The following is an 18748-nucleotide window of genomic DNA, read 5'->3' as shown; positions in this document are numbered from 1 at the left end:
CTGTAAGAGGAATCCATGCAGACAACTCCAAGAGCTACTTGGAGCTCTAGTGTGAATTCTAGTTTGAATCCTCACATAGAAGACCTATAGGAATTTTCTGGGATAATTTTCTCCCCAAACAGAAAATTTTAGGTCATAATAGCCAGAAAACTGCCCAGATCCCTGTCTTGGGTGAAAGGCAAAACTATCCAAATCTTTCCTTTTTCTTTCCTTCTGTATTACCAAGCCTCACTGTTATCCCTGTGCGTTCCATCACTTTAAGTGTTGTGCTGTGACTTGCAGGCAGGCAGAGATGTGCTGTAAATATCTGTAAATATGCAGATATCTGTGCATGCCACACTACAAATATACAATGATTTGCTCCACATGACATATATTTTACTCAAGGAATGCTGCAAGCTTTGAAAATTTTTCTATAAATACAGCATACAGTCTTACAGCATAAATCATCAATTGAAGCATTTGTCCAAGATACTTTGAAGTTAGCACAAATGTCCTGAAGAGCATTTGTTTTCAAGGATTTGAGGATTTTTTTTTAAAGGAGCAGGTTTCATTTGTCCAAGATACTTTTAAATTAGCACAAATGTTCTGAATAGCATTTGTTTTCAAGAATTTATTGTTTTTAAAGGAGCAGGTTTACATATCAAATATTCAGGTTTTGTGATAGCTGCTCTCTTCATCAGCTGCCTGAGCAGATAAAGTCTTGATTTCACAGAATAAATGTGCCCTGTGAGAGGAATCCATGCAGACAACTCCAAGAGCTACTTGGAGCTCTAGTGTGAATTCTAGTTTGAATCCTCACATAGAAGACCTATAGGAATTTTCTGGGATAATTTTCTCCCCAAACAGAAAATTTTAGGTCATAAGAGCCAGAAAACTACCCAGATCCCTGTCTTGGGTGAAAGGCAAAACCATCCAAATCTTTCCTTCTGTATTACCAAGCCTCACTGTTATCCCTGTGTGTTCCATCACTTTAAGTGTTGTGCTGTGACTTGCAGGCAGGCAGAGATGTGCTGTAAATATCTGTAAATATGCATTATCTGTAAATATCTGTAAATATGCATCTATCTGCACGCCACCCTACAAATATAGAATGATTTGCTCCCCAGGACAGCTGTGCAGCAGGACATCCGTACAAAGGCAGTCCTAGCAGGACACTTTGGGGGATTCCCAAGCAAACGCTGATTTCCAGCAGCAGCACTTGCAAAAAGCTCAGCGTGGATCGTTAAGTGAAACCAGACACGGGTTGTGTTTACACAAACGCTGTGGGCTCGGTCCCATGTGCATCAGGCCTTTGTTCTGTGTCCTGCAGTGGAAAAATCTAAAGGGGAGGTGGAACCACCGAGTCGCAGCTTCAGAGCTGGAGTCAAAGACATTTTCATGTGGTCCAAGTGCTTCAGATTCTGAGAGAGAGCCGTAATTACAGCCATTGACTTCTCCTGCAGCTGTGATTCATCAGCCCAGGGGCTGCTTTGGGGAGCAGCTGAGCTGGATGGACAAACCTGAGCTGGGCAGCAACGGGGCCAGCGGCTCCTTCCGTGCCCTGGGTGGAGCTCGGAGGGACGGGAGGGATGTGCTGAGAGCAGCAGCGTCCCTGCAGCTTGGGAGCTGCTGTCATTGTAGTGCACGAGCTCTATTGTCATTACAGTGCGAGGGTTCCATACTGCCAGGGTTTCACACCTCCTTGATGTTTCTGTAGGCAGCTCCTCCAGGCACTGCCTCGTCCCTGTCCTTGTAGGAGACAACTGACTGCAGTTCCCACCAATCCACTCTTTTATAGCACTCTTCTGATTGCCTACAGCTGTGGCCTGTTAACATCAGGCCTGCTCCTAATCCTTAATAATTAACCCAGCTGCAGCTCTTTAGGGGGGTAAGATTACCTTCTACACTACCTTTGTGTAATCATGTTCTGTCCCCCTACAGAGAGTAGCAGTGTCCCTGCAGCTGAGAGCAGTGGTGTCCCTGCAGGCTGAGAGCAGGAATCTATCTCCCTGCAGGCTGAGAGCAGGAATCTATCTCCCTGCAGGCTGAGAGCAGTGGTGTCCTTGCAGCTGAGAGCAGGAATCTATCTCCCTGCAGGCTGAGAGCAGTGGTGTCCCTGCAGCTGAGAGCAGGAATCTATCTCCCTGCAGCTGAGAGCAGTGTCCCTGCAGGCTGCAGTGTCTGCACCATTCCCTGCAGGCTGGAGTAGCACTGTCCCTGCAGGCTGCAGTGCCTGCACCATTCCCTGCAGCTGAGAGCAGGAATCTATCTCTCTGCAGGCTGAGAGCAGCAGTGTCCCTGCAGTGCCTGCACCATTCCCTGCAGCTGAGAGCAGCAGTGTCTCTGCAGGCTGCAGTGCCTGCATCATTCCCTGCAGGCTGGAGCAGCACTGTCCCTGCAGTGCCTGCAGCAGTGTCCCTGCAGTGCCTGCAGCAGTGTCCCTGCAGTGCCTGCACCCTTCCCTGCAGTGCCTGCACCATTCCCTGCAGTCCTGCACCCTTCCCTGCAGTGCCTGCAGCAGTGTCCCTGCAGTGCCTGCACCATTCCCTGCAGTCCTGCACCCTTCCCTGCAGTGCCTGCACCCTTCCCTGCAGTGCCTGCACCATTCCCTGCAGTCCTGCAGTAGTGTCCCTGCAGTGCCTGCACCCTTCCCTGCAGTGCCTGCACCATTCCCTGCAGTGCCTGCACCCTTCCCTGCAGTGCCTGCACCCTTCCCTGCAGTGCCTGCACCATTCCCTGCAGTGCCTGCACCCTTCCCTGCAGTGCCTGCACCATTCCCTGCAGTGCCTGCACCATTCCCTGCAGTGCCTGCACCATTCCCTGCAGTCCTGCAGCAGTGTCCCTGCAGTGCCTGCACCATTCCCTGCACCCTTCCCTGCAGTCCTGCACCCTTCCCTGCAGTCCTGCAGCAGCTGTGCTGCCCTGGATCTCCCACACACTGCCCTGCACTTCCAGAAGCCCCTGGAATTCACTGGAGTGGCAGAGCAGCAGTTCCTCTCTCAGAGGTGCTGCATCTGCAGCTTGGGCATTTCCAGAGCCACACTTCCCCAGTTTGACCTTTTTTAACATTTGTGCTGTGCTGGGCCAGAGCTCAGCCTGGCTTTGTGCTGCTGCAGGAATTGTTGCTCTGTGTGCAATCTCCATGCAGATTTGTCAGGCACTTCAGGATTTCTGTGGTTATTTACTTGTTATTGGAGATGCTGCAAAGAAAAGCCTGACATGACTTCATTAGTGTGCTTGCTTTTGCAAAAACCTGGTAAATATGGAAAAGTTGGAGCTTACCTCTGGGATGCACATGGGTTTGTCAGTTCAAAATCCAGGGATGGATGTTTTCCTACCCAAGGTGAAGCTGAGTTTATTTAAATTGCAGTTGAAGACATGAGAAGTGCAGAACTGATTCTGTTTGTGATCAGAGCCTTCTTACTCTGCCACATTCCTTCAGAAGAGTGTGCACTTCTCCTTCTTGCTGCCAACTAATTTGTCTTCTTGCAACTTGAATTTGAATGCATCTATCACTTAAAATATATCTTTAATTGATTTCTTTCTTTCACTTTCCTTTTTTTTTTGAGGTCTTTCCAAATCAGGTATTAGTATGCCCCTCCCTCTCAGTCCCCAAAAAATTCAAGAAATCCAGTGCAGCACATGGCTAAACTTGGGTTGTGGTTTCCTATTTGTTGCAAAACTTTCCTTGTGTTCTGGGCTGTGACATTGTGTGACTTCTGGCTAAATTCCTTGTGTGTTCTTAGTCAGTCTTGTCAGGTGTTCAATTAAATAAACATAGGGAAGATTGTAGTAAATATCATTTACTGCACCTTTAATCTGTGCACGTGTCAAAATGAGAGCTTTTTGTGCAGCACTAAGGCTGCTTTTTCAGTTCTGAATTTGTGAGGGTGTGATTAGACTGTGCTGTGAGCTGAGCAGTCACTCTGTGTGTTGGTTTGGGTTTATTTGTTTGGTTTGGGGTGATTTTTTTAAACAAAAAAAAGGGAAAAGCAAGTGGCTGCATTGGCTGGGATCTCAGAACCCCCCTGAAATGCCAAGACTAACAGTGATTTGTTTTCAAATTTATAAATACCCTGTGACTAAACCCAGCAAAAGGCTGTGGGTTTTTACTCTAGCTCTGTAAGAGAACTTCAGAAATTGTTGAACTCCAAGGATCCATTTTACAAATTTTGTGGGACTCAGTCCCATCATATCTAAAACTCATTCATGCTTGGAGGCAACAACTGCTGCAGCTCTGCAAATGGAGATGTCTCCCTTTATTGTATGCCATGGCATGGAATTTAGCAGAATTTGGCTCTATTTGCTCTGCTTTGATAGCATTAAAAGTGTTTTTGGTGGCATTATTTCCTGTGCTCTGCCTGTGACAGGAAGGTTGTTTGCATGTCTGCCTGCTGGATTAGGCTGTCATTCCCCCAGGGAAATCCTTCATTTGATGCACTAAGCACCTTCTGCTAAATGTTCATATTTTTATTTTCTCTTTTTTCTTCCTTTTTAGGGGCAAAGAAATCTGTGATCTACAGTTTGAAGAAATTATATAAGATGGCAAAGGGAGAGTTAAAGAAGCCATCCTGAGTCTGTACATACTGTGTATGGGTAAATAAATGGTACTTTTTCTCTAAATGTTTTGCAGATGTGACTTTGCATACTTGAGAAGATTACAGTGTATTTAAAAAGTCTGTTCTGATGATTTACATGCCCAATTTTCTTAATGAAATAGGAACTTTTTTAATGGGAGGTTTGTTGGCAATGGGGCAAAAGAATTCTAGCTGTAAATACTGAAATGAATTTTCCTGTGTATTTTGAAGAACCTTAAGTAAAAAAGGTTGATTGTACAGATGGATTAAAACCCAAATTACTCATTTTTTATGTGGTGGTAGCAGCTTTACTTCCCCAAATACCCTCAGAGTCTCAAAATCATCAATATCCCAACTTTAGTTCTTTTAGGGATTTCCAGAACTGGAGAATCCCTTGAGATTTCAGCAGATATGAACCTGCCCTCTGATATTGCTGCCCTGCCAGGTTCATCCTTGGAATTCCTCTGAGGATGCTCCCTGTGGCATCTTGAATCCCAAGAACTGCCACAGTGTGGGAGAGGGGAAAGAGCAGCTTGGCAGCTGTCACATCCTTTAATAAGGATATTTAATAATATTCATAGATAAGGATATTTCATAATAATGAAATAGTGTGTTCCTCTCGTGAGGCTGAGATGAAAAGTGCCCAATTCATGGCCATTATCACAAGGGCCAGAGTTGGAAGGAAAATCAGAATTCCAGGGATCTCTTTGGGCAGACTTATGCAGTGTTTGTTGTTTGGCAGAAGATTTCATCAAAACACTTGAAAATTTGCAATATTATGAACAAAAGCACAAGTTGGTTACTTCTTTGATTATCTTTTTTTTTTCCCTTAAAATACTGCCCACAAAGATGAAACTTGAACTGCCTTTAAATGAGCTAAACCAAAGAGAATTGAGTTTGACATGACTTGTTGCATTAATCATGCCATGAAGGAATGGCCATTGCTGGCAGGATCCATGTCTGCTGCTAGAAACTGGGAGGATCTTTTATAAATAGAATATTTTTCACACTGACTCAGGTGGGTTTGCTAATTTGGGAAATTTTCCTTAATAGAAATAAACTCAGGTAAGGTTTCATTTTCCTTGTGAGACTGTCAATGATAAAAATAATTTAATGGCTAAAAAAAAGGAAATAAAATGGATCTTTCCTGATCAGCACGTTTGTGTTTTTTCCTTGTGTATTATGTGATCATCAGGGCCATCTCTCAAGCTACATTTGATTTAGTGATCTCACTTTAAAATATACATCATTTCAATGAAGTTGCCTGCTAATTGTTTCCAGGGAGAATTTCAGAGCATAAATTTAAGCAAGACAATAAAAAATACATTGTTGTATGTAATAGGACTCACACAGGCTTGCTTTAATCACGGGGAAACTTTTAAATAGTGATTCTTTTTTAAATATTTGAGTTTGAAATTTTAATCCAGACTCAGGAAATAGTAACTGTGAAATAGGAAATCAATCAAACTTTCCAAGGTCAGAGGCAGGTTCCTCATACTTTGCATTATCCATTGGTGATAGAATTTGTGAAACAAATCCCCTCAAATGTCCCTTTGCTGATGGTACAACCTTTGTATGGGGGCAAAGAATGTTTGTATGGCCCTGGCATTCTCTGGCCCTATTAGTAAGAGGCCAAAGCCCCCAGTTTGAGCAGTTTATATTATAAAAAATGGAACTAGGGTATTTCAGCCACTTCCAGGTAAATCTGGAATTTTTTCACCCTGTAATGCAGTTGCTAGCATTTCAAAGCAGCTTTCTTTGAAAAGCCCTTAGCAATACCATTAAAGAGAATGTTCTGAATGCTAAAGCCACACTTGGAAGTGGGGTTAGGTGTTTCTGAAGGCTGCTGAAATGGGGGTTCAGAGCCTGAGAGGGCAGAGACACCGCAGTGTGGTGTGAGATGGGCTGGCCTCATTCCCACAGTGACAGCCCAGCTCCATCCTGCACCTTGCTGCCTGAGCATTTACCCAGGAATAACGTTCTTGTGGGGAGGAAGGGGAAAGTGAAGCTCTGCTGGCTGTTTAGCAGCTGATGAACTCTGTGTGTGCAGCAGCTGCCGTGTGCAGTCGGGCCCTGCCCAGCCCTGAGCTGTTTGGCACTGTCCCTGTGCCAGAGGATCCCTCTGTCCTGCACTTCCTGTAACCTGAGCTGCCCGTGTTTGTCTTGTGTCGCTGGATACCCACTGCAAGGCTTGCTTTGGCTTTATGAACTCTGCACAGCAATATAAGAAGTCATTTTTTGCTCTTTGGAGTGAGTTTTGCAAATCCCAGCTCGATAGTTCCCAGTTCTCTCCATCTGTTGATGCACTGCCAGTGTCCAAGTCCGTGCACTAAATCTTTGGGAGATGTAAAAAAGTCCTTCCTCCTCTTCCACATGGGCTGGAAACTGGATTCTGCTCTGTAAATCATTCATCCTGTGCTTTTTAAGAGTGGCCTACCTTTCCCCTTGGGGCCACTGGTCTTGAATGTATTTATTTTTCTGGCAGAGAGCCACGAATGAATCATAGCCCTGAGCAGCTCGTTGTGAACTCCTCACCATTGTTAAGAGACTACTTGGGGCAGTTGTTACAGAGCTTTGCTATGTAAAACTTTTAAGAGAAGAGAGATTGATTTCAGCCTTGTTAGCTGCTTTTGAAGTCCCCAGCAGTTGTGTGGAAATGATTTCTTCTGCTCTTCCAGCTGTAATCCACTAAAATAACCGGGGATTGTTGCACGGGAAGCTGGGACATGGGAATAAGTTACTGCCTCTTTGTCCTAATGAGGTGTGGTTGTTCTTTCACCAAAGAAAAGCCACTTCAGCCTTTCATTCCATTTGTAACTTTCCTGTTTATACCTTCCTGCTCCATTTCCATACTTGATTGTTTCTCTTCTTGACTTAATTCTCAAGTCTTTCATTCCGTTCTTCAGACATCCCTCTTTTCTGGCTTGCCTGTTCCACCATGGATATTGTTTCATGCTCCCTCCCCCTTTTTCCTGTGTAGCAGAGCTTTCATTAAAGGCAACCAGGCAGATGATTTATTTCTGATGTCTTAAAAGGCTTCTTTGTAATGAAGAGCCTGGACCCAATCAAACTGCTGAGGGTTTGTGTAGGTGAGTCAGCAGCATGGGCCTCACTGCCTCTGACATGCACAGTGCCAGGGGAGTGTGGAACAGCCTCCTGCTCCAGAGGGAATGAACTGGCTGACACAGGAAGAGGAGCAAATCAAAAAATCCAAAATGTGACTGCATACATAATCATTTGGCTGCTCCTAAACTCGGTTTGGGGAGGGCACAAAGCTGAGCCACACAGGCTGCTGGCCCCCATCAGCACATGTATGATGTTGTGGGATCTCAGCACATCACTCCCGATGTCCAGAGATGCCAGGAGAACCCTTGGGGGTCTCGGAAATCCTGGAATGTTGCCAGGAGTGTTTGGTGGCTTGATTTGATCCATCCACAGAAGTGACAGCAGTTTGAGGACATGAGAATCACTTTAGAGTGAAGGGTGTAAAAGGGACACATTTATAGGGTGAAATATAAACTTTAAGGTTTTTGGTACAGGGGGGTTATGGAGACAAGATGGAGGGATCAGGGCGTGTCTTGTCCTTCTTCTTTCTTCTTCTTGTCCTCCATCTCCTGTGGTGATGTTGGCACTTGGGGATTGGTTCATGGTGAAGGTGCACTTGCCAACATGGGTGAAAGGTATTGGGAAATAAAGGTAAATATCATGTAGGTAGATTTTAGTATAAAAAGACAGGACCGCCCCGTGGGTGGGCAGAGTGCCCTTGGCTGCCTTGCAGGTCAGACCTCTGTTGGGCAGACAGAAAATTCTGTAGATAAGGAACAATAAACAATCTGAAGATGGAAAAGCTGAAGAGTCCAGACTCGTCCTTTGAAACGCGTCCACCCAAGAACCACCCTGCCCGTGTCGGGGCACAGACAGACAGACAGACCAGACATGATGTGTTCCTCTGTGCTTGCACATTTCCCCTTCTCCAAGTGCTGGAACAGAGCTTCTCCAAGTGCCTGACTGTGGCACCCTCCAAATTCCAGCTGTACCTGTAAGTGCAGAGCCTGAGTTTCTCACCCGTGCTTCCCTGAGGCCTCTCTTTAGGTTTTGTTGGCCTTCACTGGCAGCAGATGGGAGTGAACAGCCTGAGCACAGGGGAGGTGCAGCTGAGCTGGGATCCCTTCCTGGCAGAAACACTTTGCAGCAGCCCAGAGCTGCCTGATGTGTGCAGCAAACATCTGTGCCAGAATTGGGGAGATCAAGGTGGCCACAGAGGCCAGGATTCCTGGCTGGCTGAGGGAGCTGAACCTTGCTCTTCACACTGAGGTGCTAAAGCAGGAGCCTGCTGTGACTTGGGAAAGTTCAGAATGAGCACAGCCCTTGGTGAGTGTCCAGTGCAGGGGATCCAAGCAGGGCTGTGACTCATGCCTTTTCCCAGCAATTAATTTAAAAATAGAATTGAAGTTGAAATATGCTCTGAAGGTCAGAATATCAGGGCAGTGTGTTTCTGATGGTTTTTCCTGGGTAAGGTGTTGAGAAAGGACAAAGTATTCTTAATTTTCAAAGTCACTCTGCTGGCCGTGTAGTCTGTGTAGAAAATGAATTTTCTTTGTATTCCTACTGCAGGAAAAAGAGACATTACCTCCACAGAGCTATTTTCTGCTCTGCTTTTTGTTGGACTCAACAGTTGCTCTGTCATGTTTGGTACTGTGGTTTCACAAAGTTTTGTGACTTTATTTACCTGTTTTTCTAGATAAAAATCTCCACCACGGTTGCTAACTGATCCTGAACTTAATGACTGCCTTAGGGAGAGGCAGCAATCACTTCACTCCTGCATGTTTTAACCTCTTACTCAGCCTGCTTCAATCAGAAATGTTTAGAAATGGATTAAGTTTTACTACATGAACAGGAAACCTCAGACTATACATTCTGAAATTATTCATGCAAACTCCAAATATTTAATAAAATAATATATAATAATAAAATAAAATGTTATTTAGTCTAAGAATTTCCATGCAATTTTTGCCTTCATAATCCAGCATTCTGCCAAGTCCTTTCCAGTAGTGGTGGGGACTGTTTGGATGGTTGAATGGAATTTTTTTGAGAAATGCAAAGCCAGACTGAACACCTCTGCAAGTGGAGTGGGTATAGGGGATTCTTCTTAGTTTTAAATTTGCCTAAATCTGATCTTAAGGAGTTTGCAGCCACAAGGAGCTGCCTTTAAAAGCAAAACAAAGCAAAAACTGACCAAGAACAACCACTCTGTGTTCTGGTTCCTTCACTGCCCTTTGTTGTACTGATCCCTTCTTTAAGAGCCTTGAACCTGATATTTAAGATACCTCCCCTACTCAATTAAATAAGCCAAGTAAATAGTAAAACATCTCATTATTGAATTAATTTGTATTACATCTCTGTATGGGATCTCTTTAGCTCCACAGTGCACTTGGTAAATTGGAAAGCTTGTGTTCCCACACAGTGATTATTTACTTAATCTCTGCCTCCTGCCAAAGCTCCTCCAAACCTCCTATTTTAAAATTCATAGTGAACCATGGGAGGGGAGCATTCAGTGGTTTTTTTTGGTTTTGTTTGTGGTTTGGGTTTTTGCTTTTCATATTGCCACCCTGGAGTTGCCTTGCTCTCAGCAGTGGTGGAGAGTCTGGCTCACTCCCTGGACTGCAGTGAGAGCCAAGAAGTTCTTCCCTTCCTAGGATGCTCCAGGAAGGGCTGACACAGAGCAGCTCCCAGTGTCTGCCTCACCATGCTGTCACCCTGCTCTGGCTTCACAGCCTGGGGCAAAGCTTTTTAAAACCAAATTATTTGCACAAGAAATTCTAGACTTTTTTTTTCTTCCCCTCTCTTTCCTTCCTCTCATTGCCTCCCCGGTCTGGGGTTGGGTGAGCTCCTCATGCTCGTCCTGCTCAGCCCTGTTAACTCTGTCCCTGCAGCCCTGCCTTAGGTTCTTGCCAAGGAGGAGACTGAGTCAGCAGCACTTGGGCAGTTTGAAGGTGAGTTCCCTGCAGACAAATCAGATGGATGATGAAATCCATCGCTGCACTTCCAATTCTTACAGCATTTTTAAGTAGATTATATTTAAGGGTTGTATTTGCACAGCTGCTTTTAAAGCAAGGATTGGTTTCTTTTCCTTTATGTTTTTGTTGTTTAAAGAGTGTCTCCTCTGTTGTTTTTTCTAGTTTATCTCTGACTAATTTTAGCAGGATTCCCTTCCCAGTATAGAATTGAAAATTGGTGTGTTATTTTCATTAGACAATCAGAGGATAATTCAGGTTGGAAAAGCCCTCTCAGACCACTGAGTCCAGGCTGTGCCACATCCAGGAATTCCTTGGCCACTCCAGGTTTGGGCACTCCAAACCCCAAATCCTGAGCACCCTTTCCATGGGGAAATGTCTGCTGATATCCAAGCTGCTCCAGCCTGAGGCCTTTTCCTTTTGGGCTGTCCCTGTTCCTCAGAGCAGGGCCCAAACCCCTGTGAGCCATTTGGGAAGCTGGTCCTGAGGAGATGAGTGAGCTGAGTGCAGGAAGCCCCAGCCAGGAAGAGTCCCAAGCCCTCAGTAATTAGCCAGGAGTAATTAGATGAGGCTGCAAGAGCTGGCCCCAGGAGCAGTGGGACAGTCAGGGTGGTGTTTGCATCCAGCAGGTGTGACTGAGCTTCTTCAGAGAGATCCTGTGGCCATCCCTAGCTGATAATGGACATTCCAAAGGGCTTTGGGCACCCTTTGGTGCCCAGCTCCTCTGTGCAGTGACCTGCTGCTGGTGGCTTTGCTTAGAAGGAATCCTGTGACTCAGGAGCCTGCAAATGTATGGAAGTTGTGGAGCTCACCATGAATGGATGTGGAAACTCTGGAAATAACTTTGTGTCTCATCTTGAGCTGCAACCTGTCTGTGATTTCAATGATCCCACTTGGACTGAAGTCTCTGGTGCTGTGTGAGAGACAGGATGTGCAAATGTCCCTATTTGCACTCAAATAGGGAGTGCAATCTGTCAGGTGGTGTTTACTGCACAAGGAAGAAGTGCATAGTGAAGAGGTCACTGTGCATATTTACCTCCAGCTGGGGATCACTCACTGTACTGACCTTTACACTAAATTTGCCTTTTGGAGTTCTGCTGTGAACCATCTGTGGTCTTTTTATCAGTTTTTAACAAAACTTTAACAAATTAAAACCAGTGGGTTGTGGCCAGGGGTTGCTTTTAATTTGTTAATCTGACACTCCTTTAGTATTTAATTTTTTCAGCTATCTTGTCTGTCTCCATCTTATGGGAACCTCCATGGGGTGAAATCTTTTCTAGAACAAAGCAAGCAAAAAGTACCTGTGGTTAAATGTTCTGAAAGAGCAGAGTTGGTGGTGTTCATGTTCTGTGTGAGTCTGAAAGTATCTCATTGTTTGCTTGAAGATGATGCTGCTCTTCTGACCCTGCTCCAACTGAAATTATTCTGTCTCTTTTCATCTTCCTTGGATGATGGGGCAGACAATTATGAAGAGGGCAAGCTTTGTCTTGAAGCAGGTAATAAATAACCATCAACTTACAGTTTGGATCAACTTGTCTGGCTGGAATTACTGCAATTTAACACATTGTGGTGTCATGAATAATAAACTATCTTCAAAAAAAAATTCGATCTTACGTATTTTGAACTTTGGGTGTGTTTTTATAGAAGGCAGCTTTGAGCTGCAGTGCAGCTGAATGTGGATTTTTGCAAGGAAGAGTTTCAGAATCAGTTTAGGAGTTTTTCATTGCTGAAAAGATGTTTGCTTCTGAGGCCACTTCATTTGTGTGTGCTAAAACGTGCTTTGAGCTTGATTTTAAAAGCTGCTGTCACTTGGTGTAAAATTAACCAGTTTTCTGAAAGAAGGTGTGGATGGATGGAAGCATGCACTGTAATTGGACTGACAGAGATGGCAAAGCACTGCCATGCCTCATTAAACCTGTGACAAAGAATGGAGAAACTGTTTGCTTTTGGCACCCACTGCATCATCTTTGTGCACAGGCTGGTCCACACTGAGCTTCCCTGCAGACTCCAGGGAGCTCCAGGCCTTCCTGGCTGATGGAAGAGAAGTATCTGTGTTGTTGCTGTTTGAAAACCAAACTGGGATGGCAGTAAGAAAGTGGAAGAACTTCCATAAATTCCTTTTTTTTTCTTTTTTACATACAGTGATGCCAGCTGGCAAATTCCTTCCTTAGATGGGCACCTAAGGAAAACAGAGCTTTTTGCAGCTCTACACTTGCACTGGTGATTGAAGCTACACAACCTTTGCCCTCTTAGAAATCCCTGAAATCACTCAGAAATAGTTCAGCGGGCCAGGTTTGGGTCCTGTGGTGGGGAACACTGCAGTCTGTCCCAAAAGTGAGGTGTGCCACTGCTGGGGCCTTGTGGAGGGAGAAACTCGCCCAGGGCATTTTTAACCAACTCTTACTATTGTGGAAATGCTTGATTGGAACAGATGGCAGACAATTCCAATAAGAATGACAGGATTAATGCTTGAGTAGGGGCTGTAGGATTCCACAATTCACAGAATGACCGGGTTGGAAGAGACCTTCAAGATCATGGAGTCCAACCCAGCCCCAACACCTCAACTCAACCCTGGCACCCAGTGCCACATCCAGGCTTTGTCAAACACACCCAGGCATGGGGACTCCATCCATTCCAGGCCATTCCAGAACTTTCTCACCTTTTCTGTAAAAAACTTTTCCCTGCTCTCCAACCTGTATTTCCCTTGGTGCAGCCTAAGGCTGTGTGCTCTGGTTGTGTCAGTGCTGCTGGAGACAGAGCCCAGCCCCAGCTGGGCACAGGCACCTTTCAGGAGCTGTGAGAGTGATGAGGGCAGCCCTGAATTTCCTTTTAGGGAGATTAGGCCATGGGATCTCCCTGCAGACTGTACATTTCTAGAATATGGGGTTTTGCCCTCTGGTTTCAGGACCTTTCCTGCCTCTATACTGAAAAAAACCCCAAAAAGCCTTAAAATGTTGTCCTGAGGCAGCTGAGATCCACAGCCAAGCACAGTCCCAGCTCCCTCACACAGGGGTTAAACCTTCTGTTGCATTGGCCATACTTTGTGAAGCATGTGATTAATTAATTTAATGTGCATTTGGAACAGGAGTGGCATCCCAGGATTTGCATCCTTACCTGGCTGCTGAGGCACAGCTTTTATTTTAGTTCAGCCACAAACCCTCAGCTATCTTGGTGACTTTTGGGTTTCATCAAAGGAAATTTTTTGCTGCTATCTGAGTCAGCAAAGAGCCTTTGATACCATTGGGTTAGAAAGTTCCTGCCAAATGAAAACCAAATTTTAACACCCAAACAAAACAAAATCCAGCTCATCACCCAAGATTGGGTTTGCTTCCCTAATGTGTGAATTTGCCTGGTGAGCAGCATGTGTTGAGTTCAGCAGCCCCAACAAGGTTTTTTGTGCTGTATTAAGATCTGTCTTCCAAGATTCCCAACGTTTCACAAGTTGCACTTCATTGTTTTTTTTGGTTTTTGCAGATGTTGTCACCCCCCTGCTGCAGTGGAAGTGTGGCTGTAGGGAGTGCTCAGGGTCACTGTTCCCAGCCAGCTGATGCTCCTCAGGCTCCTGAGATGTTTCATAAATACCCTAAAACTTCTGCTGCTCCAAAGGATCAGAAGCTGTTTTGACCTCTCCTTTCTCAAGCTCCTCCTCATCCCAGGAGCTCTGTCTGGTTCAACAAAGAAACCCTTCCCACCTCTTCCCTCCAGCACTTAGAAACAGGAGTGGCAGACTTTTTTCTCAGAGATACATATTGAAAAGCCTTGTAATTAGTCTGCAGCAATTAATTCTTGTGATATGTACCAATGTCTAGCTCAGATCTTTTCTCAGTGCCTGTGGTTTTGTTTTCCAGATTTCATGATGTTTTTCTTGTCCAGTGGCTTGTTTTCTCAAACAAGTTTTACATTACTGTTTTGACTACTTTTTCCCCCAAATATTAGATCATCAAACTCCTCTTTTTGCTTGCTGGCAATGAAAATAATCTCCAGTAGTCTATTAATACAATATGAATTTTAACATTATATTGCTATAAATGTCACAGATGAAGGTTTTGCAACATGTATGTTCATAGTTGTTCTGACACCACATGCATTTCATTTGTTTTATCAACTGAAGTGTTCCTGTTAGATCTCCTGAGTGTGTGGAGTCTAAATCTGGATTTAATTTAGGTTTGGAATGTGCTTTTGGCTAGCTTTTGGTGGCCTGGAGATCTCATGACCTGTCCTTGCAAGGATATGAAAATACTTCAGTGTCAGCATGATTTTGATGGACTTTGAGATGGGAACTGGAGAGCCTGGAGCCTTCAGGGCTCTGCACCTCTCCAGGAATCCGAGCTCAGGGTGTGTGGGGTGACCCCGGCCACTCCCTGCCCGCACCTCCCACAGCCCTGCTGGCTCTGCAGCCCTGGCTCTGCAGCCCTGCTCCTGCACCATTTCCTGCACTCTGAGCATCTAAAGGGACCCTGCTGCCTCTGCAGCCCTGGCTCTGCAGCCCTGGCTCTGCAGCCCTTCTCCTGCACCATTTCCTGCACTCTGAGCATCTAAAGGAACCCTGTGGCTCTGCAGCCCTGCTCCTGCACCATTTCCTGCACTCTGAGCATCTAAAGGGACCCTGCTGGCTCTGCACCATTTCCTGCACCATTTCCTGCACTCTGAGCATCTAAAGGGACCCTGCTGGCTCTGCAGCCCTGCTCCTGCACCATTTCCTGCACTCTGAGCATCTAAAGGGACCCTGCTGGCTCTGCAGCCCTGCTCCTGCACCATTTCCTGCACTCTCAGCATCTAAAGGGACCCTGCTGGCTCTGCAGCCCTGGCTCTGCAGCCCTGGCTCTGCAGCCCTGCTCCTGCACCATTTCCTGCACCATTTCCTGCACTCTCAGCATCTAAAGGGACCCTGCTGGCTCTGCAGCCCTTCCCCTGCACCATTTCCTGCACTCTCAGCATCTAAAGGGACCCTGCTGCCTCTGCAGCCCTTCCCTGCACCATTTCCTGCATTCTGAGCATCTAAAGGGACCCTGCTGGCTCTGCAGCCCTTCCCTGCACCATTTCCTGCATTCTGAGCATCTAAAGGGACCCTGCTGCCTCTGCAGCCCTTCCCTGCACCATTTCCTGCATTCTGAGCATCTAAAGGGACCCTGCTGGCTCTGCAGCCCTGCTCCTGCACCATTTCCTGCACTCTCAGCATCTAAAGGGACCCTGCTGTGCCCTGGTGCTGCTTTTCCTTGGGCAAACCCTGCTTTTCTGTTCTTGTGCATTTATTGTCCCAGCCAGGGAGGAGGAGCTGGCTGGGAGAAATGCCTGAGAAGAACTGCACAGAAATGCTCTCTGTTTCTGCTGCTCTGTGCTCTTTTTGGGTTCCACCACAAAGCTGCAGCCCTAAGGCTCTTCAAGAGGCTCAGGTTGATTTATTGTCCTTTTCTTTGCCTTTGCAGGGCACTCCAAGAGGCGCCTGGGGCCACCTCAGATCCTCATGAGGATTTTATGCCCTATTCTGGGACTGTTTGGTGTCCACAGGAGTCCCAGGATGAGGGAAGAGATGAGAATATTGACTCTTATGTTTCAGAAGGCTGACTTATTATTTTGTGATATATATTATATTAAAATATACTAAAAGAATAGAAAAAAAAGATTTCATCAGAAAGCTAGCAAAGAAAGAAAAAGAATAGAATGATATCTTGGGACTGACTAGAAAGTCTGAGACAGCTAAACTGTGATTAGCCAATAATTAAAAACAACTATGTAGGGGGATAAATTATAAGTAAATAAAGGTAGTGTAGAAAGTAATCTTACCCCCTAAAGAGAAATGATCCTGTGGGTTTGGGACTAAACTATATAACCCTGTGGATTTGGGACTAAACTATATAACCCCATGGATTTGGGAGAAATGACCCCGTGGATTTGGGACTAAACTATATAACCCTGTGGGTTTGGGAGAAATGACCCCGTGGGTTTGGGACTAAACTATATAACCCCATGGATTTGGGAGAAATGACCCTGTGGATTTGGGACTAAACTATATAACCCCATGGATTTGGGACTAAACTATATAACCCCGTGGATTTGGGATGACCCCATGGATTTGGGACTAAACTATATAACCCTGTGGATTTGGGAGAAATGACCCCATGGATTTGGGACTAAACTATATAAATCTGTGGATTTGGGAGAAATGACCCCATGGATTTGGGACTAAACTATATAACCCCATGGATTTGGGAGAAATGACCGTGTGGATTTGGGAGAAATGACCGTGTGGATTTGGGAGAAATGACCCTGTGGGTTTGGGACTAAACTATATAACCCCATGGATTTGGGATGACCCCATGGATTTGGGAGAAATGACCGCATGGATCTGGGACTAAACTATATAACCCCATGGATTTGGGATGACCCCATGGATTTGGGACTAAACTATATAATTCTGTGGGTTTGGGACTAAACTATATAACCCCATGGATTTGGGAGAAATGACCCTGTGGATTTGGGACTAAACTATATAACCCCATGGATTTGGGACTAAACTATATAACCCTGTGGATTTGGGATGACCCCATGGATTTGGGACTAAACTATATAACCCTGTGGATTTGGGATGACCCCATGGATTTGGGACTAAACTATATAACCCCATGGATTTGGGAGAAATGACCCTGTGGATTTGGGACTAAACTATATAACCCTGTGGATTTGGGATGACCCCATGGATTTGGGACTAAACTATATAACCCCATGGATTTGGGAGAAATGACCCTGTGGATTTGGGACTAAACTATATAACCCTGTGGATTTGGGAGAAATGACCCTGTGGGTTTGGGACTAAACTATATAAATCTGTGGATTTGGGATGACCCTGTGGATTCGGGGAAACAGGACTCCACTATGTACCCCCATGGATTCAGGGAAAGGGATTTGAATTCTAAACTATTGGTAAAATATATCAATTGCAGCTATAAATGTTTGTTAAATTTGAGTATAAAGATTTTGAAGATAAGTACTTTGTAAACTGAGAAATGCTGCAAAACTGAACCAACACTCAGAAATATATATGTATTCATACTATAATATGTTGTCTGAACATCTGTATAACTATTAGTTCTGAATATATATATAATATATATTATATATATATATAATATAACTATTAGTTCTGAATGAAATGTATGAATGTGTCATAATGTTAATTTATTTGAACATGTCCTTCTAGAAACGGTGCAACTCTGTAATTAAAAGAAAAAGGGGGAATTGTAGAGGGAATAGAATATAAGTAAATAAAGGTAGTATAGAAAGTAATCTTACCCCCTAAAGAGAGCTGCAGCTGAGCCAATTATTAGGGATTAGGAGCAGGCCTGATGTTAACAGGCCACAGCTGTAGGCAATCAGAAGAGTGTTATAAAAGAGTGGCTTGGTGGGACCTGGAGTCAGTTGGCTGCTGTGAGGATGAGGAAGAGGCAGTGCCTGGAGGAGCTGCCTACAGAAACATCAAGGAGGTGAGAAACTCTGGCAATGTGGATCCCTTGCAATGTAATGACAATAGAGCTCGTGCGCTATAATGACAACGCAACTACATAAGACTAATCAAAGATGCACCTGTTGCATTCCACAGCAGCAGATAATTCTTGTTTACATTTCACTTCTGAGGCCTCTCAGCTTCTCAAGAGAAAAAAATCTCAGCAAAAAAGATTTTTCATAAAATATGTCTGTGACAGTTTGGTGACTGATGTTCAATGTCAGATCACTGCAGCACTTTCCTGCTCTGGAGCTCATTTCTGTGAGCCTGGAACAGCTTTCCCAGGTTCTTCTTGGAGAAACCTTGCCTTGCCTTGGCTCTGGGGAAGTGGCTCCTCCAGTTCAGTGTGGTCACCAGGAGATCACTGCAGCATTTTCCTGCTCTGGAGATCATTTCTGAGCCTGGAACAACATTCCCAGGTTCTTCTTGGAGAAACCTTGCCTTGGCTTTGGGGAAGTGGCTCCTCCAGATGCACAAGCTGCCCAACAGCTTGATTTGGTGACATTGGTAAAACCACACTACTCTACATAACCTCACCCTCATTAAAGCCTACACTCCTAACTATCCTGCCTATCCTCTCAGCAGCCCTGGGAGGATGAATAGGACTCAACCAAACACAAATCTGAAAAATCCCAGCTTTTTCTTCCATCTCCCACCTAGGCTGAATAGCAATC

At 45.0% G+C, this 18748-nt stretch overlaps 1 protein-coding gene across 14 annotated transcripts in view; it reads left to right on the top strand.

Annotated features, from left to right (window-relative positions):
- The window catches only part of TAMM41 (TAM41 mitochondrial translocator assembly and maintenance homolog), a 40651-nt gene extending 23022 nt beyond the window's left edge, over positions 1 to 17629 (top strand). For 2 of the 14 annotated variants that reach the window (XM_071440053.1, XM_071440046.1), the window contains exons 8-9: positions 4481 to 4578; positions 16000 to 17629. In XM_071440053.1, the coding sequence (XP_071296154.1) occupies positions 4481 to 4557 (77 nt within the window). In that variant the 3' untranslated portion in view covers positions 4558 to 4578; positions 16000 to 17629. The other 12 variants (XM_071440054.1, XM_071440047.1, XM_071440057.1 and 9 more) reach the window with 9 other exon arrangements.
- Positions 17630 to 18748: the final 1119 nt, after the last annotated feature.

Source organism: Agelaius tricolor, unplaced genomic scaffold, assembly GCF_023055355.1.
Source record: "Agelaius tricolor isolate 1412-34295 unplaced genomic scaffold, bAgeTri1.0.p SCAF_14, whole genome shotgun sequence".
Taxonomy (NCBI): domain Eukaryota; kingdom Metazoa; phylum Chordata; class Aves; order Passeriformes; family Icteridae; genus Agelaius; species Agelaius tricolor.
This window is presented reverse-complemented; position numbering and strand designations above follow the sequence as displayed.